Source organism: Ruditapes philippinarum, unplaced genomic scaffold, assembly GCF_026571515.1.
Source record: "Ruditapes philippinarum isolate M1 unplaced genomic scaffold, ASM2657151v2 ctg1246_1_1_1_1, whole genome shotgun sequence".
NCBI lineage: Eukaryota > Metazoa > Mollusca > Bivalvia > Venerida > Veneridae > Ruditapes > Ruditapes philippinarum.
Genome location: NW_026858568.1, coordinates 138,872 through 164,816, shown reverse-complemented (window position 1 = coordinate 164,816; position 25,945 = coordinate 138,872). Strand labels below are relative to the sequence as shown.

At 33.0% G+C, this 25,945-nt stretch overlaps 1 protein-coding gene across 2 annotated transcripts in view; it reads right to left on the bottom strand.

Annotated features, from left to right (window-relative positions):
• The window catches only part of LOC132753614 (uncharacterized), a 41,072-nt gene that overhangs the window by 11,931 nt on the left and 3,196 nt on the right, over window positions 1–25,945 (bottom strand). The window contains exons 2-15 of one of the 2 annotated variants that reach the window (XM_060744103.1): window positions 24,047–24,208; window positions 22,616–22,805; window positions 20,772–20,895; window positions 17,923–18,106; window positions 16,646–16,760; window positions 14,707–15,366; window positions 12,486–12,935; window positions 11,309–11,551; window positions 10,755–10,837; window positions 10,170–10,226; window positions 8,394–8,561; window positions 7,943–8,121; window positions 6,790–6,888; window positions 2,343–2,517 (exon numbers count right to left, since the gene is read on the bottom strand). In XM_060744103.1, the coding sequence (XP_060600086.1) occupies window positions 2,343–2,517; window positions 6,790–6,888; window positions 7,943–8,121; window positions 8,394–8,561; window positions 10,170–10,226; window positions 10,755–10,837; window positions 11,309–11,551; window positions 12,486–12,935; window positions 14,707–15,366; window positions 16,646–16,760; window positions 17,923–18,106; window positions 20,772–20,895; window positions 22,616–22,805; window positions 24,047–24,184 (2,865 nt within the window). In that variant the 5' untranslated portion in view covers window positions 24,185–24,208. The remainder of the gene's footprint in view (window positions 1–2,342; window positions 2,518–6,789; window positions 6,889–7,942; window positions 8,122–8,393; window positions 8,562–10,169; window positions 10,227–10,754; window positions 10,838–11,308; window positions 11,552–12,485; window positions 12,936–14,706; window positions 15,367–16,645; window positions 16,761–17,922; window positions 18,107–20,771; window positions 20,896–22,615; window positions 22,806–24,046; window positions 24,209–25,945) is intronic. The other variant, XM_060744104.1, reaches the window with a different exon arrangement.

Genomic DNA, 25,945 nt, shown 5'->3' with positions numbered 1-25,945 from the left:
AGCAATGGAAAAGTAACAAGGAACATCGCAATGCGATGCAACCAGGTTTTCAGCAAAATATTTCACAGAAGCTTTGTTAGAAGGGGCATTTGTTTTTAATTGAACTTTTAGGAGGAATTATGGCTCTTTTAATATTCCTCAAACAAAAATGATTGAGAAATTTTATGTTGTCTATTCGCCTTTTTTTCCCAAATATTTTAGAAAGGTAAACAGTACTTTATTTTTGCTTAATTTTTGCATTTTTGCGTCTCTTGTCATTTTCTTTTGTCAACAATATTGGCGTGTGGTGTTTTGTGCGATATCAAGAAAAGTATGTTCACAATTTTAAAAAAATACTTGAATGATGTCTTGGAAGAAACATGGGAATTTAGTGAGCGCCAGGGCACTTGATGACAAAGCTTCTGTGAAAGTTTGGTCAAAATCCATTGAGAAATGTAGGAGAAGTTGCGCACTGTAGAAATTGTTCACTATATATTCTGTATAAGGAAAAAAAATATACAAAGGGCCATAATTCGGTCAAATATTATCCAATCACAAAACCCTGACAATATGTGCCAGGCACTTGATAACAAAGCTTCTAAGAAAGTTTGGTCAAAATCCGTTGAGAAATGTAGGAGGAGTTGCGCATAGAAGAAATTGTTCACTATATATTCTATATAAGGAAAAAAAACAAAGGGCCATAATTAGGTCAAATATATACCAATTGCAAAACCCTGGCAATATGTGACAGGGCACTTGATGACAAAGCTTCTGTGAAAGTTTGGTCAAAATCCGTTGAGAAATGTAGGAGGAGTTGCGCACAGAAGAAATTGTTCACTATATATTTATATAAGGAAAAAAAACAAAGGGCCATAATTATGTCAAATATTATCTAATCGCAAAACCCCGACAATATGCGCCAGGGCACTTGATGACAAAGCTTCTGTGAAAGTTTGGTCAAAATCCGTTGAGAAATGTAGGAGGAGTTGCGCACAGAAGAAATTGTTTACGCCCGCCCTCCCGTCCGCCCGCCCGCCCATTCCGCCCGCCCGCCGACATAACCTCAATCTAATAACCAGTTTTTTTCTTCGGAAAACCTGGTTAACAAAGGGCAATAACTCTGTAATTAGTCAAGATGGAGTTATGGTTCTTGTGCACTGCACTTCCCCATATTGTGCTTGACCATTGTATGAAGTTGTTTTGAATTCCAACCAGTAGTTTTCAAGTCATGCTCTGGACAGGGAAAAGTAACAAAGGGCAGTAACTCTGTAACAAGTCAAGATGGAGTTATGGTTCTTGTATCCTGCACTTCCTCTTAATGTGCTTGACCATTGTATGAAGTTATAATGAATTCCAACAATTAGTCTTCAAGTTATGGTCCGGACAAAGAAAGCAATGGAAAAGTAACTAAGGGCAATAACTCTGTAATTACTTTAGATAGAGTTATGGTTCTTGTGCACTGCACTTCCCCTTATTGTGTTTGACAATTGTGTGAAGTTGTTTTGAATTCCAACCAGTAGTTTTCAAGTTATGCCCCGGACAAGGAAAAGTAACAAAGGGCAATAACTCTGTAATTAGTCAAGATAGAGTTATGGTTCTTAGGCACTGCACTTCCTCTCAATGTGCTTGACCAGTGTATGTAGTTATATTGAATTCCAACCATTAGTCTTCAAGTTATGCTCCGGACAAGGAAAATGCAACGGACGTCTGGACCGACCAACCGACCGACCACCGGGTGACTCCTATATACCCACCCCCAAACTTCGTTTTTTGGGGGTATAATAACAGGCAAAAATAAACGCCAGCATACATAAATTTTGCTTCTTCAGGAAAAGAAAGTTGATGTCATTATACATCATGTTAAAAATGTAACAAAATTATAGAAATTTAACAGAATTATATTTCAAAATTGATGAGGTGATGGCATGATGTGATGACATCACAAATGTGCAACATTATGCGGCAAAATGAGTAAAAATACTTAAAATCACTTAAAAAGCATAAAATAAACATAAAATTTATTTGTTTTACATATAAGATTGAAATATATTTCATTTGTGAACACCAGCTATTCTATTTTCACTTGTGGCTACCCCACTCGTGAAAATATTGCGTCTGGTGTTCACTCAGTAAAATATATTTTAATCTTACGTGCAAAACAAACAAATATCCTCTATGTAATGCACTGACATCTTGGAAGTTCAAATCACACACAACTGAAAATTGTAACACTATTATGAAGATTAACTGATAACAAGCAATTTCACTCTGTTTATGCTTAAAAAATAATTGTTCACAAGATGTTCTGTTACCAAACATTGTGTACATGATTAAACTACTCGGAATAATTTATCAATTCTTACCAGGCATTTTTTCTCTGTTTGACAATGTATAGATTGGTATGACATTATCACATCTGACATAACATCAACCAGAGCACGACATCGTTTATTGAACACAATATGGTACGATGGTGTCCAGATTATACGTAGTAACATATGCTTCCTATTGTGATCTTCTTGTGAACTGTCTGTACTTCTAAAATATGAATGGTTATTCTACAAATGTTTAACAAGCATTGTGACATCTTTTGAAATTTTAAAGTTACAGAAGGAAGCCAAATACAAAGTTAGGCCTTAATTATTTAATAATTTACATAGATACATTCTAGTCAGAAGAGCATTTATTACGTTGGAGTCTTTGAAAATCTTTACAATATATTAGAACTGAAAACTGTAAAAATGCCTTTACTATAACATATAATTGCCAGCTAGCTATCTTGATGAATATATATTTCCTTTTGGAAACCAGTTATTCATCATGGAAGAAATAGACACATATACAGTCCATTCCTAAGTAACTCAGGCCTTGACTAACAGGTTATAAACTGTTGCCAGATGACCATTTTTTTTTTTTTTTGCTTGGGTTTAACATTGTATTCACACTTGGGGCGGTTAATGTCATTGACTTCAAACCGCTTGCCCCTCACCACTGTGGATTCGAATCCCGACAGGGACTTTGGATTCTTTCATGTGAGCAAGCTATCCAGCTAGCTTACGGAACGTCGGTGGTTCTACTCAGGTGCCCGTTCGTGCCTGAAATAATGGTCTTCCTCCACCAGTAAAGCTGGAACGTCGTGATATGACCTATACTGTGTCGATGTGACGTAAAACCCAATCAAAACAAAACAAAAGCATTCATATGTTGCAACTTTTAAGCTTAAGTGGTTGAGGACTACTTAAGGTGCATCTTTCAGGCAAAAACAGGCACCTTAGTAGAACCACTGATATACCATTTGACAACAGGAAAGCATTCTCAAACTGAAGAATTCAAAGTCCCTGACCAGAATCAAACCCGCAGTAGTGAGAGGCAAGTGGTTTGAAGTCAAGGACCTTCACCACTCAGCCACAGACAGCCCCATTGACTTTAAACTGCCTTATACGATAGATCCATTAAAACAAGAGGGCCATGATGGCCCTAGATCGCTCACCTGACTTATCAAACTCATCCAAACAATTACCTAGACAAGCATCATGACAGGTGAGTCAAAAATGTGGCCACTACAGTATTAACAAGGATTATCCATATTTCAGCAGTGCGACCTAGTTTTTTACCCAGGTGACACATATTCAAACTTGACCTAGAAATCATCAAAACAAACTTTCAGACCAATTTCCAGGATACTTGGATCAAAACAGTAGCAACTAGAGTGTTAACAAGATTTTTCTATTTTTAGCTCCGGTGACCTAGTTTCACATGCGATTTCGAACTCATCCAAGCAATTACCTAGACAAGCATCCTGACCAAGTTTGATGATAATTGAGTCGAAAATGTGACCACTAGAATGTTAACAAGGTTTTTCCATATTTGGGCGGTGTGACCTAGTTTTTCATCCAAGATGACCCATGTTCGATCTTGACTTAGAAATCATCAAAACAAACTTTCAGACCAATTAACGGAATATTTGGATCACAACAGTAGCCACTAGAGTGTTAACAAGATTTTTCTATTTTTAGCTCCTGTGACCTATTTTTTCATCCGAGATGTCCCATGTTCGATTTATTCCCAGCAATGACCTAGACAAGTTTCCTGACCAAGTTTAATGACAATTGAGTCAAAATTGTGACCACTAGAGTGTTAACAAGGTTTTACTATTTTTAGCTCTGGTGAACTACTTTTTCATCCGAGATGACCCATGTTCGAACTCATCCGAGCTATCACCTAGACAAGCATCTTGATGAAGTTTGATGATGATTGATACAAAAATGTGACCGCTAGAGTGTTAACAAGGTTTTTCTATTTTTAGCTCCGGTGACCTACTTTTTCATCGGAGATGATCCATGTTCAAAATCATCCGAGCTGTCACCTAGACAAACATCTTGACAAAGTTTGATGATGACTGATGCAAAAATGTGACCACTAGAGTGTTAACAAGGTTTTTCTATTTCTAGCTCCGGTGACCTACTTTTTCATCCGAGATGACCCATGTTCAAACTCATTCGAGCTATCACCTAGACAAGCATCTTGACCAAGTTTGATGATGATTGATGGAAAAATGTGACCGCTAGAGTGTTTACAAGGTTTTTCTATTTTTAGCTCCGGTGACCTACTTTTACATCAAAGATGACCCATGTTCGAACTCATCCAAGCTATCAACTAGATAAGCATCCTGACCAAGTTTGATGATGATTGATGCAAAAATGTGACCGCTAGAGTGTTAACAAGGTTTTTCTATTTATAGCTCCGGTGACCTAGTTTTTCATCCGAGATGACCCATATTCGAACTCATCCGAGCTATTATCTAAACAAGCATCCTAACAAAGTTTGATGATGATTGGGTCAAAAATGTGACCACTAGAGTGTTCACAAGGTTTTTCTATTTTTAGCTCCTGTGACCTAGTTTTTCATCAGAGATGACCCATGTTCAAACTCATCCAAGCAATTGACTAGACAAGCAATCTGACCAAGTTTGATGAAGATTGGTTCAAAAATGTGACCACTAGAGTGTTCACAAGGTTTTTCTATTTTTAGCTCCGGTGACCTACTTTTTCATCCGAGATGACCCATGTTCGAACTCATCCAAGCTATCAACTAGATAAGCATCCTGACCAAGTTTGATGATGATTGATGCAAAAATGTGACCGCTAGAGTGTTAACAAGGTTTTTCTATTTATAGCTCCGGTGACCTAGTTTTTCATCCGAGATGACCCATATTCGAACTCATCCGAGCTTTCAACTAGATAAGCATCCTGACCAAGTTTGATGATGATTGAGGCAAAAATGCGACCACTAGAGTGTTCACAAGCAATTGTGGACGTACGACGGACGACGGACGGACGGACGACGGACATTCACCGATCCTAAAAGCTCACCCTGAGCAAGCTCAGGTGAGCTAAAAAACAATGGACAGTCTAAAATTCAAACCAGGGCAAGGGATTCATGTATGTTTGGCATTCTAAGAGAAAATAAGAAAATCTGTTGGAAAATATTGCTGTTATCTGTATAACATTTCTAATGCCTTTGCTATGTAAAATACAATATGAAAATGAACAAGCAACTATCATAGTATTGCAAGCAATCCATAAGTCCCCTACCAGTTAGGACCCCAGCAACATTCTGATGGGCCATTGGTCATTCAATTTTACCAGTGAATGAATGACATGAATGAACTTAAATCTTTTGAGTTCTAAGTTTGTCTGTATCACAGTAATGTGTTAAGTTTCCCTGCCTAGTAAGGAAATTATGTTAATACAACCTTGTCAAATTATTACGATGTGCTATTTTAAAGTAAATCCTATAATGAAGAAGTTGGAGTAAAAAATACCAATTTCTCGGAAAAAATCTAAGTTCAAGGGGGACATAATTCTGGAAATAGTCTTGCTAGAGTATTTAACCTTCTCAAAAATGTTGAGTGATAATAAGAAACATATATATGAAGTTTGAAGTAGATACATTAGGAAATAAAGAAGTTATTTAAAAAAGACAACATTTTTTTTCATAAAAATTCTAAGTTCACGGGAGATAATTCTGATAATTTTTGTGCTAGAGTTGTAAACCTTGTCACATATGATGTGGTTGATGACCAGAAACTTATATTTAAAGTTTGAAGTAAACACCTTAAGAAATAAAGAACTTATAGTGAAAAAGCTAAAAAAATTTAAATCAGAAATCTTGAAATTCAGGCTATTTGTTGCCATAGCAACCAGAATTTTCAACATAGGAAGAAAAGAAAAAGATGTGCATAATCTCCAAACTGCCATCTACCCATATACCAAGTTTCATAAAAATATTTTCAGTACTTTTTGAGTTATCACTGGATCCAGTTTATGTGTTAAATTTGCCATATTTTCAGACTATTTGTTGCCATAGCAACCAGAATTTTCAACATAGGAACAAAAGAAAAACACATGCATAATCTCCATACTGCCATCTATCCAAGTTTCATAAAAATATTTTTAGTACTTTTTGCGTTATCGCAGGATCCAGTTTTGTGGACGGACGGACTGACGGACGTTCTAACAGGAGAGTAATAATGTGGCTACTCTATTGTTCTCTCTATTGTTCTTTTTAGCCACATAAAAGAAAATAGCCACATAAAAGCATTACGGAATGAATGACATCAAAGACAAAGTACAGTTACCTATTGTCCCTCTAGCCACATAATTACTGTCCTGTGAGTGCGGACTGACAGACCGATAGAGGAATGTCCGGACAGACGGATGGACAGACGGACGGAGGGTAAACCTAAAGGTTAAACTGGTAGGGGACTAACAAGCTCTCTATTAAGTAACAGTTTCAACAAAAACTTACTGGATATGTTGAAGATTGTACTGTAATAACTGTATAATAAACTTGAACAATAATCTGTTGTTCCTTTTGATTACAGCATCATCACTTGTTAATATTTCACTGCAAAAGATAAACAAATTATTACATTTAAAACAGTTCTAATACCTGACAAAATCGAAAGTTTAGTTTAAATGTCTGCATGTAGCTAAAAGAATGTATATTTAAGCTTACAGCCAAAGGACTGCTTGTTTAAGCTTACAGCCAAAGGACTGCTCGTTTAAGCTTACAGCCAAAGGACTGCTCGTTTAAGCTTACAGCCAAAGAACTGCTCATTTAAGCTTACAGCCAAAGGACTGCTCGTTTAAGCTTACAGCCAAAGGACTGCTCATTTAAGCTTACAGCCAAAGGACTGCTCGTTTATGCTTCCAGCCAAAGGACTGCTTGTTTAAGCTTACAGCCAAAGGACTGCTCATTTAAGCTTACAGCCAAAGGACTGCTCGTTTAAGCTTACAGCCAAAGGACTGCTCGTTTAAGCTTACAGCCAAAGGACTGCTCGTTTAAGCTAAAAGTCAAAGGACTGCTCGTTTAAGCTTACAGCCAAAGGACTGCTCGTTTAAGCTAAAAGTCAAAGGACTTCTCGTTTAAGCTTCCAGCCAAAGGACTGCTCGTTTAAGCTTACAGCCAAAGGACTGCTCGTTTAAGCTTACAGCCAAAGGACTGTATGTTAAAGCTTCAGTTTCTTAACCATAACTTATCACATCTTAAAACACATGATACTGAGACATTCAGTTAATAAAGAATAGTTCCAAAAAAGAAAAATGTTAATTAATTCTTAAAAATCTGAAATAAACTTTTTCATCATTTTACAAAAAAATTTCAAAGTAAGTACTGACCGAGTAGCAAACAGTGCAGTTCATGATTGGACGGCTAATAATCCGGCTGATCTAGGTCTGCACTAGTGGCATGGGTAAATTCAGTCACCGCCAGCTGGCGAAGGGTCAAAAAGCAGGACAAAGACATGATATAGTAAACAATGTAAAAGTTAGATAACTAAAAACGCTCGATATTTATTTAAAGTATATGTACTTTATCACATTTGATATATGCTAAGAAAATGCTTTAGTTGAGAAAATTTTATTTAAAAAAACTTTCTGCTTTAATTATTAAGACATACCTTATACATTGGTGGATAAAGTTCCACTCCGCCCCTATCTGACAATCTTCCTCTATCTTACATCCTGCCAGAGCACGTAAATATACCTGTTGTAATGATACTGTAACTGGAGGATTTACCATCAACATGTGTAACAGAATATTGTATGACCGGTTACAAAGAGTCTCGTCCTCTGTTTTCTAGAATAAAGACTTCTTTCATTAATAATGAATTTCATTAATTTTTCTTAGTTAACATTATACAATGTGTTTTTATAAAACTCTCTATGAAGGAAAGATAACTTTTCACATTCTTACTAACATATCTACTGTTATATGCTTTACATAGCACCTTTGTGATTTAATTAACAAAGTCTTCTGCTTTGAACTGTCAAACTGTCTTGTTTTAAATACGATTAGATTTAACTTCAAAAAGTACATGCCTCTTCCATTAAAGTAACCAAATGACATACCAGGAGAACATTTCTCATTATCTGACTGATGCTATCTGACTGGGGATAATACTTGAACGTGACCTGTGACTCTAAATATTCTAGTGCTTCAAATGTAAAACCATCCTCTAATGTGGCCATGAATATTTCTGTGGTTGTAGTCGGCATCATCACCAAGTCGGGTACATCCTGATTGAAAATATTAAGTATTAAGTATCAATTAAAATGATTTAACTATGCTACCTACCTACAAGTATAGAGTCACTCTCTGCAAAGTATAAACAGTACCTATCATTACTGGCTGCTTAATCAGATTATTTTAACATTGAAATCCACTTCCACTAACAATGAACAGTTACTGATTTAAAGCAGGGCAAGTCATTTACACAAGCAATGGGATTTTTGTTGAATTATACAACATTTAAACGTCATATGGGAGTTTTTTCAGCTTTACTGGTGGATGAAGACCCTAGGTGTCCCTTGGTGCATTATTTCAGGAACAAGCATGTTATTAAGTAGAACCACTGACATTTCCTAATCTAGCTTCATACTCCCGCATGTAAGAATGCAATAACCCTGGCAGGATTTAATCGCACAGCAGTGGGACTTTAACCACTCTGCCACAGACCCCCCTGAGTCACAGACCCCCCTGAGGAAGTAAAGAATAGATAAAAATTTAAACCATTACCCTAGTCAATTTATATTATGTGCTAGTTCTTTATGCACATTGAATTTGGACCTGTATAAATTAAAAGTTTATGGTTTTGAATATAGAATGCTAACACTGAGCACAAAGCAATACTTGTGGAAACAGTCTGGCCATGTTTGATTTGCTATATAATGGGTGCAAATGTACTGTCTCTATGCCACAAGATATGAGTGTCATAATATAAGTACTGACAATATTTCATGAATTCAATTTCATAATGTTTTTGTTTCATATGAACTTTAAATAACATTTGCACCATTAAAAGAAACTCCACTGAGGTCCAAAAGCATAAAAACATAAAATTTGAAAATCTTACATAGATCAGCTGGGGCACTTAAAACAGAAACATATGCGTAATAAATTCAAGAAACAAATTTAAAATCATATATTTGTACTATTCTTAGCCGGATTTGAGTTAAAAGCATAGCAATGCTTTTCAATTTTGGGTCATATTTTACAATTAGAATAATTATTCTGGAAACACCGAATGTGCGAATATCTGAAATTTTGCAAACACATGGAACATTTATGTATATAGTGCTATAAATGACTTCAATTTTATATACATAAAACTATACACTTTTTTTCTGATAATAATTTAATAAAAGTTATTGCATACTAATATCAAATGGTAAAAGAGAACATGTTTGCTGTACAGTTATAGCTTTTGTAAATTGTCTACACAAACATGAGCTTATGTTTATAGTACAAGCAAATTGTAATATTTCAAAAAAAATTTTTTTTATAATAAACATTGTACTAATATTTACATTTCTCAATCAGATAGTTAAGGTAGTCTTACTGTAATGCTTTCTCACCAAAAAAATCTAACATAGGTCAATATTGTAGCAAATCGGTTATTTCCGGAACGTTATATTTTCAAAATCTTGGGCATTACATTATTTACAATCACTCATCCTTTATCCCTTTGTACTAAATTCCTGTTATGAATGGTTAAAAATTATTGAATACCAAAGATTGTGAAAAATAACATTCTGAAGATGAAAGATTAATGATTTATGATACTGGCCGATGTAGGAATTGTTTTGGCAGGAAAGCATTACAGTAAGATAACCTTAAATATATACCTCAGTTTCTCTTAAATTCACTATCAAAGAAGGGGGACACCAGTCAGTGAAGCCCATCTGAAAAAAAAAAATCATTACACACAATCATAAAAAAAATATCAAAAGCTAAAATAGCTACATATAGTATAGATAAACATGCAAGCAAGGTTTAAAACACTGCTTTTTAGCCAACAATCCTGTTGAGAATTCTGCTTTATAATTCTTAAGACACATTTCCAAAACTATTTAAGAGTCCCATTAAATAGACTTACTCCAGAATTAAGAATATTTGGGGTTTACCCAGCTAATCTGTAGGTACAAACAAACTTTTTACAGATAAAGCGAAACAGTGGATGACTTATCCATTGTGATGGATAGTCAACCATGAAGCTATAGCGGTAAAAGTTAGTTTGTACCTACATATTAGCCGGGAAAAAACCCACATTTGCCGAGTTCCGGATAACGTCTATTGGCAGAGAATACATTTTATCAGCTGGAATTTCATGAAGTTACATGGTAGATACATGTTGCACATCGTTGTATATTGTAATAATATAATCACAGAGTGTTTATAAACAGAAAAACAATACAAACAAAACTACCAACCTTTTTTCTCTTGATGTGAGTCAGCACATACTCTAGCTCTGCATCTTCAGATTTTCTCTTCCTCCCATTTTCTAACTTCCTATCTGTAAAGTATTGATAGTACACATTTAAATAATCTAGTGACCAGAATTATCCTCCATACTTGTTTTCAACATCACACCATACATGTCATTGCAAGCAAAAACAAGCAAAAACATTTTTTAGTTGTCTTGGAACCAAAATGATGAGAATTGTTCTTGTAAACTTGTCTTGGCATATAGTGGATAATGGTAGCTGGCTTTTTTTATTATCGTCATAAATAAAGAACCTTCTTATATTGTGCTCCATTAATTCAATAGGGCTGCTTCTTCTTTTTTGTTTGGGTTTTTTTTGTTTTTTTTTTGTTGTTTGTTGAAGAACAATTCATCAACAATATTCATCACAATTTGAAAAATGACCTGCTACCTTTACAGCACACTGTAACTACCCTTAATAGAATCATTCTTGTTATGTCATTAAAAAGACTTTCAGTGATCAAACGGATAAAGAAGGAACAAAATTTACTGTACCCTTACCTTTGTTTTCACTGTGATCTGATGATGTTCTCTGAATGCCTGAAGTTGCTATGGGATTTTCAGATGTTGTTTGTTGCCCAGTCACCACTGATTTCTTCTTTGATGGAGATAACAGAATTGTAGTTAAACCATGAATACTAGGCGATGAGTCTGGACTCCCAACCAATGAAATGTCTTTATTCTTTGCTGGTGATGACCTTGTTATTCTTTTCTTTTCTGATGGACCATCAATCGTAGTGCCTTCTAAGAATGAATATGTATTGTATCAAATATTTATTTAAGAATACTGACATAACACTGCCTACCGAAACACAGTGTATTTAAGTTAAATAAATAACTATCCATTCACAAGGATGTTTGTCTATACATTACTGAATTTATGTAATTTACCAGCCCCTGTTATATCTTTTGGAGCCACCACTTTCACAAACATTTTCAAAGAAAATCCCCACCTCAAAGTTGCGTCTCTTTGTCAGAATGGACACTTACTATTGTCTTTCAACCTTATGAAAATGTGATTTCGTGGTGTGACATAAACATGTGGGTTTGGGCACTTGATTTAGGGAAATAATTGACATTTAGGGTACATGAGCACATGAAGTTACATCATGCCAGTATATATGTCTCCTACAGGCAAAATTTTGTCTCTACTTTAACAAGTTATGAGTCACTTAATTTCTTTCTGGTCACTAAACCCAATATATGGAATTGTTCAACTCATGTACCTGCCCATTTAAAAGAATTCAAGAGATTCCAGCTTCTTTCTATATAATGAAAGTCCTGATACATGTATGTGGGAATGTTTTTTTTGTTAGTTTCTATATATCACAGTCAATGTTTCATAATTGAAATCAAAATTGCAAATAAATAGAAGATATTGAATAAGAGTAAGTTCAATACTGAATTTATTGAACAAGTTGAATATAATTATATTATGGTGAGCCTATGAACTTGCACAAATTTAATATTCAATTTATCGTATGCCAAAAATAAAAACTGTTTAAAGTGAAAAAAAGGTAATTTTTCATTCACACCATATAACACTAACATTTAGCGCGTCTTAATGCTATGTTTATATAACGTAAATGAAGTCACGCCAAAATATATATGCAAGGCCGTGCAATACCATTTTTATGAAGTCGCATAATGTTATGTGATAAATTAACATAACAAATACCTGTTTCCAAATCTGTAGATTTCCGTTTCCTATCACCTTTACCATCTGGTTTTTGTTTTCTTGCAGACTGGTTCTCTCTGGTTACATTATGTTCTCGGCTTGATTTAACAACCTTGTTCTTGCATTCCTTGTTCTTACTAAACTCTACTTTCTTTGTATTTTCTTTCAGTTCTTTCCCTTTAACTTGCATATCTGTCACTCTGTTTCCAGACTGGGTAACCTGTTTTGATCCTATGCTAACAGAATGGTTTACAGGTTCTACCACATCACTTGAACATTCAACATTTTTACTATCAGATCCCTCTTTCCTTTCTACAATTTTATCACAACTAATACTAGAAATTTTATCACATGTTGGTTGACTTAGAACGTCAGATGTTTCTAACTTCAAGCTTTTACATGCTACAGGAGAATCCTGTGTAGTAACCTGTTTGAAGAACTGTGTTATACCTGAAATATTCAATCTATCTTATAATACTGTAACCCAACGAATATTCGCGACCAATTAATATTCGCTTTATTCGCGGATGGCATCAAAGCGCGAATATTTGTTTGCGCGAATAAGTCCGCACGATTTCGCGAATAAATTGGGTGAGAAATTTTTATTTTAGACGTTGTTCATGCAAAGCTACTTGACCGGATATATTCGAATTTTACGGGCACCTGTTAGGAAGTTATGAATTGTTATGAATATTGCCATAAAGCAATAAAAATACAAACTAAGTAAACTACTACTATTTTATAAATATCAAAAGAACTCTATGTCAATATAGCAATCACTATTTCATTTACATTTAAAGTCATAATGAATTGATACAGTGTTCGAATATTTATAAAGAACGTATAATTCACTCATTTTGGACATAAGTCAATCAACACCCGAAATAGATTAACTTTATAAAAACAGCTAAACATGTTACAAACATAATCATCATTATGACACGCGCTTCTGAGCAATTATCGTCTAGTTTGTGTTTTTCACACGTCTGAAGGGAACGGACGAAAGAAAACTATTAGTCGAGAAAAACAAAGTATAATAGTGTGATACCCACTCATTTAACGACATGTTTAGAAATGAAGACGAACGATGCGTACATGTACACATATAAATAAAAAATATAGAGAAAATGTTTTGCTGAATTGTGATCACAATTCACTTACCAATACAATATATAAGGCTAGCGTATTGTTAATCCCATTTTAGACACTAATAATGACCTCAATTATTTAAGATTAATAGTCGGCTAGTGGATTTTATGGCCCCATCGGACTTTCCAATCCGCGAATTTTTTTATTCGGAAATCGAGAAAACGCGGAAATTAATATTCGCGAATATGTCCGACCTCGGCAAAACGCGAACATTTGTATTCGCGAATATAAATTGGGTTACAGTAGCTGTTTTTCTATGACATATCTTACATAGGTAAAACAAGCAAATTCATTGAACTGATATCTTATTACTATGTACCTTAGAGCATAAATCTTATATTCAAATGCTGTGCTCCTATGAAGCACTGTTCCTTGCCATGCCCTTATATCACTCTTTAAAGCAGCACGCCTCCAGATTTATGCTTATTTTCATGGAAATTTTGAAAATGTATTTAAACGTGTAATATTGTGAAGTAACCAAAAGGAAGCAATTTACACATTATCAATTGCACTTACAAACAACGTAAATTACCAAAAGGTGGTCAAAATATGCATAAATAGCCTTTACTGCGTTAGTAACGCAGTAGAAATATAGTTGTAAATACTGAAAAATCAGTCATTAATCGCACATAATGTGTAAAATATTACTTGAATCTTAAAACTTTTTACATTTCCTTACATATAAGTACATTTTTCTCAAGTTTTATTTTATTGAAATATTTTGACTCATCTGGAGGTAGCTTTAATGACATTTTAATGTTAATACCTATAATACTTTTAGATAAATATTACGACAGATGGACATGCCAGATGGACAACACCAAATCTACATCCTCTGGCTTTGATAGGGGATAATAAAATCCATTAGGTAACTTAATGAATGATTTACTCCCTCATATACAGGGATACATACAATGATAGTTCACCAACTTTCAAAAAATATCATAAGGCCTACATTTATAATAGTCGAAATTATGTGATTGTAACTAGCTATACAACTAACCTTTTCTATGTATTATTACTTTTTATAACAATTTATTGTACTATTATTAAAATGACAAGAGTAACTTACTTGGTGTTTTAGACAGTGTCTTACTTTTAGTAAGTGTTTTAGCAGGTGTACTAGTTCTAACAGGCTGTTCTGCCATGCTGTCCAGCAAGTTTCGTTTTACTGTTGAACTACTTGCTGCACTAGTAGAAGTTTTGACCATGTTGTCTTTTGATTTATTGAGCACATTGTCTTTCGATTTATCATTTTCAACAGGCTCTTCCTTAATTTCATCTGGCTTTGACATTGTCCTTCTTCTAGGCATTAAACTTTTCCAAGCTGGAGATTTTTTCACAACATTTCTTTTTGATTTCCTCACTTCGAGGTCATCATCTAGTACTGAATTTTTTGTGCTATCTTTCTCAGTAATGCCTGCTTTAATGTTTACATCAGAGTCTTCGGAACTGTCAGTCAGATCAATTACTTCCACATTATCATGATCACCAACACTTTGATCACCTACATGTTTTGTTTTATTTAATGAACTTGACTGTTCCTCTATCACTATCAAATCTGTTATGTCATCTACTAGTTTTGATACTGGTCTACTTGTTGACTTTGACCTTTTAGACATTGCTGTGTGTGACTGAAACTTTTCTGTAGATGAACTAGGTGTTATTGCCCTTTCTTTGCATGGAGTGTTCATGCTGTTAGAGGAAGAAGGTGACTGGGGTATAGGTGAGTCTAAAATTTAAAATAAATATCTCAGTCATGGTGTCTAATAATAATTCATTCTCAATTCCACTAAGTTACATTTATATGATTTGTTTATTATATACTTATAAATGAAATATTGAGAAATATTGATGAAATAAAATGTGTATTTTTATTTTCTATATTTTCACTGCAATGAAGCATATTTTCTGTATTTTCACTGTAGATAAACATGTTTTCTGTACAGTCTAACTTGCCCATGCGACCACGTGTATTAAGCGACTTTTGTCTTAAACGACCACTTTAAATTCCTCCCGATCATTTTCTCTCTATATCTTTAATGTATTAAGCGACTTTTGCTCAACGCGACCAGCGACCGCTAATTAGTCACCTAATTGAGATCAATCTTTTCATTATATGACCACTTTTACCTGTCAAGTAATTGTGTTTTTAGAGAATACCACTTCGTAATGTCACAAGTGTCAACAATCAAAACACAACAAATAAACGTGTGAAAAACCTTATTTCCCAAACCATTTTAGCGTATGCAAATGAAGTTAAGTATACCCGTGACGTGTATTATCAAATAATATTGGATAAACAATGCAACGCTCCGCCCCTACTGAGATGGTATATACGCTTCGCTTGTTGACATTTAGACTGCATTGAATTGACCTTGAACTTGATCAGCAATTAAATTAATCGTAACAATTAGATGTAGTTTGTTTATTTCAAATGAAAAAAAATGCACAACAGAAAACATCTTCACTAAAAGGGTTTTCGTGTTGGAGACAAGGAAAAACAACGGAGAAGTTAAAAAACTTTGGAAAAAATGTCAAACATGTACGTAATTTGTCAATAAATATCAGAAAGTTAATTTTTACATTTGCATCCATTTAGATTATCGGAGCGTACTAATTTTTCAACATTTATATAAAAATGAAGTTGAAAAACATTCCCACTTCATAAGAAAGATGTCATTTATAAATTTTGACTTTATAATTATCATGCTGACTGTCTTAAGAGACCGTTTCATTAAGCGACCGTTTTGGGTGTTTCCCTTGCGCGGTCGCTTAATACACGTTTGACTGTATTTTCGCTGGTGTCTTGTCGGTGACACTGGCAAGATTTGAATCCATAGTGACAAGGGGCTAGTGGTTTAAAGTCAACAACCTTATCCACTGGACCAAAGACACCCCTCAATTTCAGTATTTCAATATTGAGATTCCTCTTACTTTCAATGGACTGTCCAGAATTCAAAGGTGGGTAAATCTATTGCACAAATTTAGCAGGTAAATGTTTAAGTTACCTTGGTCACTTAAAGTACCTAGATTCTGTGATGACATCAGGAAAGACTCTTGACTTAGTGGTTCCTCTATACTGTTAACTTGTACCAGGTAGTCCATAGGGTCTGGCTGGGGATCCTACAGTTGAATATAAAAGTTTTCTTTGAATTTTTAAAATGATTTACTTTTCACACTCAATGTACTTAGATGTTTTAAATAAAAAGTCTGTAATAATAATGCTGTAATGAAAATCATAATCTTCTCTCAATTAATCAAGGAAGAATCATGTTTGTAAATGGACAGCAATGTAATTTATTTTTTGACAGTATTTACTATTTAAGTCATACAAAAGTAGTTTCTAAACCCTTATAAATAAGACTCTGATTTTCTTTACTGCAAACAAAATGGTATATCTGCAATATCAAAATTCAAAATATAAAACAGTATAATCATTTTCACAGCAGATTTGTTTCCCTTTAAGTTTTTTCATTTATCTGAGGTTTTCATGTGACCAATGAAAATACTCCATTTGAAAACAATCTGCTGCACCATTTTACTTTCATTTTGGATTGAGAATTTGACATATAGGAAAAAAGGTGCGTTATAATTTCATATGATGCTTTGATTGAACAATTATTACAAATAATAATTTAATTTATCATATTTAAATACGCAATACAAAGAAATATTCATTCACTGTGAATTTAGTGTGTTTTACTCGTGAGAGTTTTACCGAAACAGTGCAATCAGATCTCTTCCGAGTTTCATTTGTTGACAGTTTGGGCTTGAAAATTTTTTGCTACGTATAATCAGCGAAGGTGCCAGTGTTGTTTTCTTAAAGAGTATTTATTTATCTAAGATTTGACACCAAGATTGTTAAGATTGGTGAAAAATTGATGAATATATGCGCTGATAATTGAGATGCTAGCGATATTTCTATGCAAAATGAAAGTAGAGTAAAATACCTTTATAATTTTTTAGAGTCATAAAAAATTTTTTTTCATAAAATTTATTTTTGTCAATACTTATGATGTTTGGATGATGTTTAAAGGGTTTTGGGTTGTAGAGGGGGAACGGGGGTATAGTGTAAGTCATGGCCATGCGACATTCACCTATGATCATTTTGACACATTCCAATACTAGTTCTATTTCTTTCATTTCTTTCATTTCATATAAAGCTTCCATTGCTTAAAATTTCCAGAAGACATTTTGCCACAATTAACTAGTGATGGTGATAGTTCAAAACTAATGAAGCAATACCCTGTATCATAAAGTCAATATATGTATCAACTATACTTACTTTTATCAGAAAATCTCCTATAAACTCTGGTTTGATACACAAAACTCCATAGTCGATAAGATGGATAAAAGACTTTGCATTATGTTCGCTAACAAATATATAGCCTAGAGTGTCAGCAACTTTAGCAGGGTTCCTCACAGGAATTCTCAACTGTAGCACATCAGCCCCACCAGACACTAACAAACTGTATAGAATAGAAGGAAATATTTTAATTAACTTCACACAGCCACAAGACAAAACTAACAATAGTAATCATTCATTTTTTCTTGATAATTCATTTTTTATTGAAATTTCTATTGATTTATTTGGATAATTTCACATGAAAACCTGGAAACAGGTATTAAAGATAAAGAAACAGCCTCTAGATGGTGTGACTTTCCTGAAATTATAGAAAATAGTTCCAATAAAATGATTCCAAAGTTAAAGGGTCTCCTACATTAGATTTAAAGTCTATTAAATAAAAGGACAATTACTTTGCATAAAGTATAGATTCAAGACTGATAGACAAAATAATAAAGATAATAATAGAAGTAATTAAGTAAAACTCTCCCTTTTATTTTCATGTTAAGGCCTCAACAGACGGTAGGATTTAGTTGTACAGCACTAATTATAGAGATAATTTTCAAAGCTATACAACACTTGCATTCAGACGGTAATTCTACACTGTAAGAATCATCTGAGGTTTCCCCTAAAAAGGATCCCTTTACATTGATCCTTTACATACTTTACTCACTAAATACTTTTTTCGCCATGAGTAATGATTGAAACACCTTCATTTAAAATATATATATATATATTTTTTTAATGTGAAGCCTGACCGAGACTCAAACCTGGGACCCTCGGAATACCGTACTGCGGCTCTGCTGCCGCCTACAAACTACCTCCCCTCCCTTAATTAGAGAACAATTCAATACCGTGACATAATCATTTTCGGAATAATTTGGGATTCGAACATAACACAACTTTGGGTCTCCTGAACAGTTTTTCAACATCATTTTTACCCCATCTTACTACTATGTTTACCTTTTAGCCCTAATTGTTCTGGAATTTCATTCATTACACCCATTATCAGGAGATAATTTGGTTATCTGTTACTTGTCATTGTGGGAGGTCTGTAAAAATCGGTACAAGATTTTCAAAATAGAACATGTCCTATCCCTTACATCTAGACATAAGGTTTCCGAAATCAAGAAATAGTAGCCTTCACACATTATGATTTGTCTGTACATCTTAGTTTTAATTGGTGTTGTACTTCAAAATCCTACCGTCTGTTGAGGCCTTTACTCTTTCTTTCCCCTTTTTTCAACATTAAGATACTTTTTGACCAACCTCTTTTATCTTTTTTTTTCTGTTATCTTATAACAATAACATAATGATTATCATTTCCTCTCACAGAACAATTTTCTGTTAATTACAGTTTAAATGAGAATTTTATCAGTGGCCTGGTCCAGTTAATGACATGTAATTTCAACGCCCAATTAACAACTGATCCTAACCAGTGTTCCAACTCTCATGATGACACTGAAACTTTATTCATGAAATCTGAACTACTTTTATTACTCAGACTATCTTGTAGAAATATGATCTAGGAAAATCCCTAATCCATTTGCCTGATTATTTTTTATGTCTTCTTTTTTATATAAAATGCTGAATGTTTTTCTTTGTTGTTCATTTGTTAAGCATTTTTTTTTTTACCCTTCAATATTTATAAATGTAACTGAGAACTTTCATGATGAAGAATGTTACTAATTAATCCATATATGTTGTTTTTTTTGTTTTTTAAATATGCTGCACTACTCCTTTATTTTTTTTATATTTAATCCTGTTTTATACATTTTACTTCACAATTATCCAGAACAAGAATCCGTTTCTGAGACCACTTAATGTAGCAACCTATGGCAATTTCCTTTTTCCATCACAAGTTCATTTAGTTTCATTTTATTTTTATTTTTTCTTTTATTTCTAATTTTAAATCAAGTAAACACAGTTCAATTTTTCACAGTTTTTATTTTTCTACCTTTTAAACAGTTCTATATTTTTAAATTTTAACATTGTTTTTTCTTTTCCTTTTTTCGTCAAATACTTACCAGTACCTACATTTACATTTGCCTAAAAAAACTTCTTTTAAACTAAAAAAATTCAAAGCGATGCCCAAAGTTAATCTGTTTAGAGTAAAAACCAAAAAGCTACATGAGTTTTCTTCATTTAACCAATGAAATGTCCTGGTAAAAATAACTATGTATCTAGACGTTAACAAAACGTCAACATCTAAAACTTGATTATAATACCAGAAAATGTTAGGACAATGCCCTGTAAATAATCTGTCTTGCAACATGATCTTTAACAAATTAACCCTGTTTCTCTCATTATCACTGTTTTTGTTTTATCAGTACATGCTTAAAATAGATGAAATTGGCACTTCCAATGGAAAACATGTCTACTTTGAAGCTCATGATATAGTACAAGTCAATATTCAAATAAAAATGTGACAAAATATAAAAATAATTTTTATAAAAACATCAGTATGTAAAAACAATTTTAATCATACTATAGTTAAGCTATTTTGCATAAATAAATACAAACATTTTCTATGTTAATTTATCATAAACACTTAATTAAGAGTGGCACTAATAATTGTAGAATTAAATTATTATATAGCAACCAGTCTTCAGCAACAAATCAAACTAACGGTTAACCAGATCATATAAGAAAGTACCTTGTTCATCTAGAGGTTGTCAGTATTAACAAACAGAAACATCTTAGAAAACCAGAAAAAAACAACAACCAATTCTAATGTATTTGCTTTTAATAACACAAACTCTTAATATTTTCAACAAAAAAATAGTTACCCTTTGATGACCTTTGACCTTTTAGCGCCTGCTATGACAGCCACTTTCCAACCGGTAAATGCAGCAGATACCCCGCCTAGCATGAATCTCCAACGTCTGGCTGCAAAGGCTAGTGCCATGTCAACTAATGGTAAAAACAAATTATAACCAGTTAATAGGTACTGGGATCCTTCATATCATCTGACAAAATTGATGTTTTATCGCTGTAATTATCATTTAAAACCATAAAAAACAAAACAAATTTTTACCAAGTTGATTTTGCGTTCATAATTCATGTAAAAGTTAGTACTTTACCAAACTTGAAATATAACATTTTGACCATTAAAAGCGTCTTTAAAGTAGGACATTAAAAGAGCAAAAATCACGTACAGGCAAATCAATTTACCTGACATAGTGTTTCATAATATTTTTAAGTCATGAATTAAAATTAATCCTTAAATATCAACAAGGGAATTCCGACTGATGAATGGCAAAGTTAAGACACTGGGAAAAACCAAGCAGTCACTAAAAATAAACATGACATCCATGTTTGTTACTAAGAGGGCAGTATACGGGGTGCAAGAGCAATAAAACACTATTAACACTATTAACACAATGAACGTATTGATTCTTTATAAATCATTTAACATATTTGATATTCAGTTGAGGTTTTTCTATTCTTTTTTTCTGTTTTTTTTTTCAAAACAGAAAAGAATAGAATAATAGTTTTTACAGATTTACTCTTCAAGATATAATCATGGCCTGCAAGCAAACTCTGCAATACCAGTGTGAACTATCTCGATACCCATTTCCCTTTTCTAGATATAGCATTAAAGTTGTATTTCTTTGTAATAAAACAACAACGTAAAACTGTTTGAACTAATTAAAATAAACTATGTTTGGAAACAACCTTTTTATAATTATACGATAATGTAATAACCGTTGAATTAAGTGCCTTAATATTTGCGCGCATGCACAGAACAGATTATTCCCCCGCGTTACCATAAGTTTTCAACACAAGAGATAACACATTTTATTTAATTATTCAATTATCTGCATTTTAATACATACTGGTTTAAGACCACCAAAACCGGACAACCATCAAACCCGGACGGCCCCGAAAATGCTTAATTTAGTGTTTTTTCTTTGTTCAGTGGTTTTCGATCTATTAGTCACTTTATTATAACATGCATGTTTCTTATATGATTAATAAAATTTATTTCAACATCCGTAAACGGTAATATATTAGTGTCTATTTCAAGAATGTTGATTCTGAAAGTTGGGGCATCAAGTGTGCAATACCTGACCTCATATACCACCTATAATCATTTGCAGAGTAAACAAAAGAATATCCAAAACTTCAGCATTTGCTGCTGATATATTGTATATCATGTAAAAAATAAAAATAATAAATAACCCAAGCTTTCGTCTGAATTAAATCATGTAATGTACAAATCCGTCCGGACACATGGTACTGTAGTGTGGGCAATTTAGGTAATTTTGATACCCTCAACGACAGGCCTCAGATAAAAGTGTCAATATAGTCAGAAATAAACAAACTAGTTTGTTAGTTAGGAGAATAACCTAGCTGTACTTTGTCAAATTTTCAGGTCTCTAGGTTTGAAATTATGAAATCTGTATAGAAAAATGTTCAAAAAGTGTCCGGTTGATGGTCCCCGACCAGTACTTTGACATAATATTTATTTCAAAGACTAAACAGAAACCTATAGAACAGAACAAAATAGTAAAACTATCAAATACATGAAGAAATTATAAACTATGAAACCAGAACAAATATTTATGAAAGCCTCTCTTTACTTTTCTGACTGTTTTAATCATATAAACAATTATAATGATGGATTTACCCTGATATTTGTTTGTTATATGGCTGTCACACCATTCATACTGCTCCTCGTCCAGCCAAGTGCCGGCAATGTACGAGTCCTGTACATAGTCTGGGTGTAACACCCATTTTCCTGTCGCACATGCTCCGAGAAATTTCTCACTACGAGAAAGTCTGCCACACACAACATGTGTACAAATTGCCTTGAAATCCTACAAAATATGAATGAAGATTTGAGCCCTTATAACAGTACTAAACAATCTTTGTCAAACAATATTAAACATATGTTAATTCTAACTAGCCGTTACTAGTAATGCAAATAAAATGTCTAATTATAATACAATAAATTCTTTAACACTTATTTTTTATATACTGTAACAGTAAATTAGTAAACTGTTTATAAAAGTAGCATGTGTTATAAACAATACAACAATCATTTGTTAAAATAATGGACAGAACAGCCAGCTATATCGTCACATTACATTTTTTCCCCTTCTTTTTGAGACTTTCATTGACAGATGTTACGTTTAATTGTGTATACCTAATACATGTATATACAACACATAATGAAGGCAGAACATGGCTTGCTCTTTTATATATTAGCCCAACAAATTGTGCGCTTTAGGGCTTTTTTTATATAGATGATGGCCGCCCTTCTGTAAAGACAGACATCTATGAATTCAGATTATAAAATCGGTCTGTCTTGCCGTCGAAATATTGAGACTATTTTATATATATGACCTACTGTGTTACAAGTTCTAAGGAGTTTTTGTAACACAAAACTACACTTTCTGCAATAGTTACTTCCCCTTATCATTACACTGCTATCACCATTAAGTGAATATGGGTAATCTAGCACATACTTTTTTTCCCCCCACTTTAGACTTTAAATCAGAGTACATTGTACATGTTTTTAATTTTCATATCTCATACTACTTACCTAAAATGATAAAATAAAACAAATATTTAAATGTTTTTTGCTACTGCCACACAGGTAATACTGTCATATTTAGAACATGGATTATTTGAAAATAAATCAAATCTTCAGATTTCACATCATGTTATGTTAATTTCACATTCTGGATGGAATTTTGACAACATTTTACAATGTAAATGAGGCTGCATGTATTATTTTAATTTTTATTTACAAACATGTATATTATTTCATTGAACCCATCACTGACTTGGAGCCATTGATTAAGGTGAAAGATGGACAAAACCCACACCAGTAATTTAAAAAAAAACAAAAAACAATCATTACTATTTTCTAGACAGTCAGAGAAATATTGACTGTCATTCAGAAAAAGTAACATAGCTTGACATCTTCAATATGAGGAAAGTCATGAAGAAAACATAAAAAATTGCAAATAAAACACATTTAATGTATCATTGATGAGACTGAAATATAAAAATATAAATTATATAATATAGACAAAAATATATGTTTATTCACCTGTAAGTCAAAGTATTTTCCGCCCAGTAAATGTATTTTCCTAGCAAGATCTCTCCTAACATTATCACCCAGTCCTGATAAGAGGAAAATCTTTGTGTTACTGTCCAAGTTACTGTCTCGTGATCGCAAGCTTGCCATGGCTGGTCAATCTTTATAAAACATCTGGAAAACAACAAAATACACACTCATGCTTTTTTCTTTACTATTAAGCAGATTTTTGTAATGACAATATATTAAATCGTTAGAAAATGGTTGCAACAATTAACTTGTTTTCTATAGTATACACACATCTGTAATATTTTAAATTTTTTCACTCGCGTTTTTAATATATTTCTTTAAAAGCATGTTGCTTGAAATGTCATGAAGAAAGTAAGTGTCACAAAGTGTTAGCAAAATAAAACTGAATCAAAAAAATAAAAACATCCCCCACACACACACAATATTACGGAAATCCTTAAAGTTTGGTTTAGGACAAGCCACTTCATATATTAATGGTTAATTGGTTGCAATAAATACAAGTACTGCAGCCAAAAAGTCAAATCTGAACAGATAAAAGGAGACATATAAAATGTGTGTCACAGTGATTGATAAAAAAATACTTAATCTTGTTTTTCAATCAAACATTTTCTATCATTACAGTTCGCCAAAGTTTGTCTACCAATGAAATCGCTCTATTTTGTTTAAATTTTGCCGAAGTATTTTCCATACAGTGCTGTAACTCAACTGTATGTATTAAATACGTTAAATGAGCCGATTTAATGGACTCCACCTATTTACATAGTGCACTCGGTGTGAATAGACGGGGCTAACTGTAAGTCACTTCGTTCGCTCGAAAATTAATTTCTTAAAACTCTGTATATAACCTATAACCTATACATAATTCAACTTTGGCTCACTCTGGGCTTCTCTAGCAACTACTATCCCTGTATTGTCATAATAATATATAGACTTAAAATGCCAACTGGAAGACCCATATTATTTAAGGTATTTTATATTTTTACACATCTGTATTTTAGTTGTCCACATTATGTCAATTATGATACTAAATACAGATTCTAATATACAGTTAATTACTTTGTACTTGTTGTTATATAATCATACAATAACATCATAATTACTATAACATTTCAACCTTGAATGTAAATATTAAATACTGTAAGCTATAACCTTGGCCAGCTGATATGTGATCAGGTACAATTGATACAATATAAATGCTTAGATAAACTATTTAAATGTCAAACTCTACTTGATACAGATCCAACATAAACAACAACTACACTGCCCTTATAGACATGTTTATATACACTTTACTTACATGTGTACATAATGCAAATACAAAAGTTTAAACAGATGAAATATTTTGCGATTTAAAGTATTAATTAACTGAATAAGATTATTGATTTACATAAATATGTCATTTTTTAAATTGACTGTTACAAATGTAAGTAAACTGTAAAACTGCAAATATGAAAAATGGCAATGACCTTTATACAAACACATCAAGAAATTCTGAATAACCCTGAAGTTTTTTTATCTGATATATCATGTAAGCCATGCCAGCCATGTAAAAATGTCATCTACCAATAGGTCTGACACCATATAGTGGGATAAAACTATTTAAAGTCATAATTAAACCTGCAAAAACTTTATAAAAGTAATCAAACATAAACTCACTACCTTATAAATAATTTCTATTATTTTTGTCAGGCACAGTGTAAGTTTGCATTTGAATTTTAATACATATGTAATAGTGGCAGGTTTCATTAATTATTCAATAATTCAATACTAATCTTGTTGGCTTAATTTCACATATTATACCTTGTTTAAAGTATCAAACACTAACAAACGGTTGATGCTCTGTTTTTCCTTATAATCTTAAATTCTTATCTAAAGGTTATC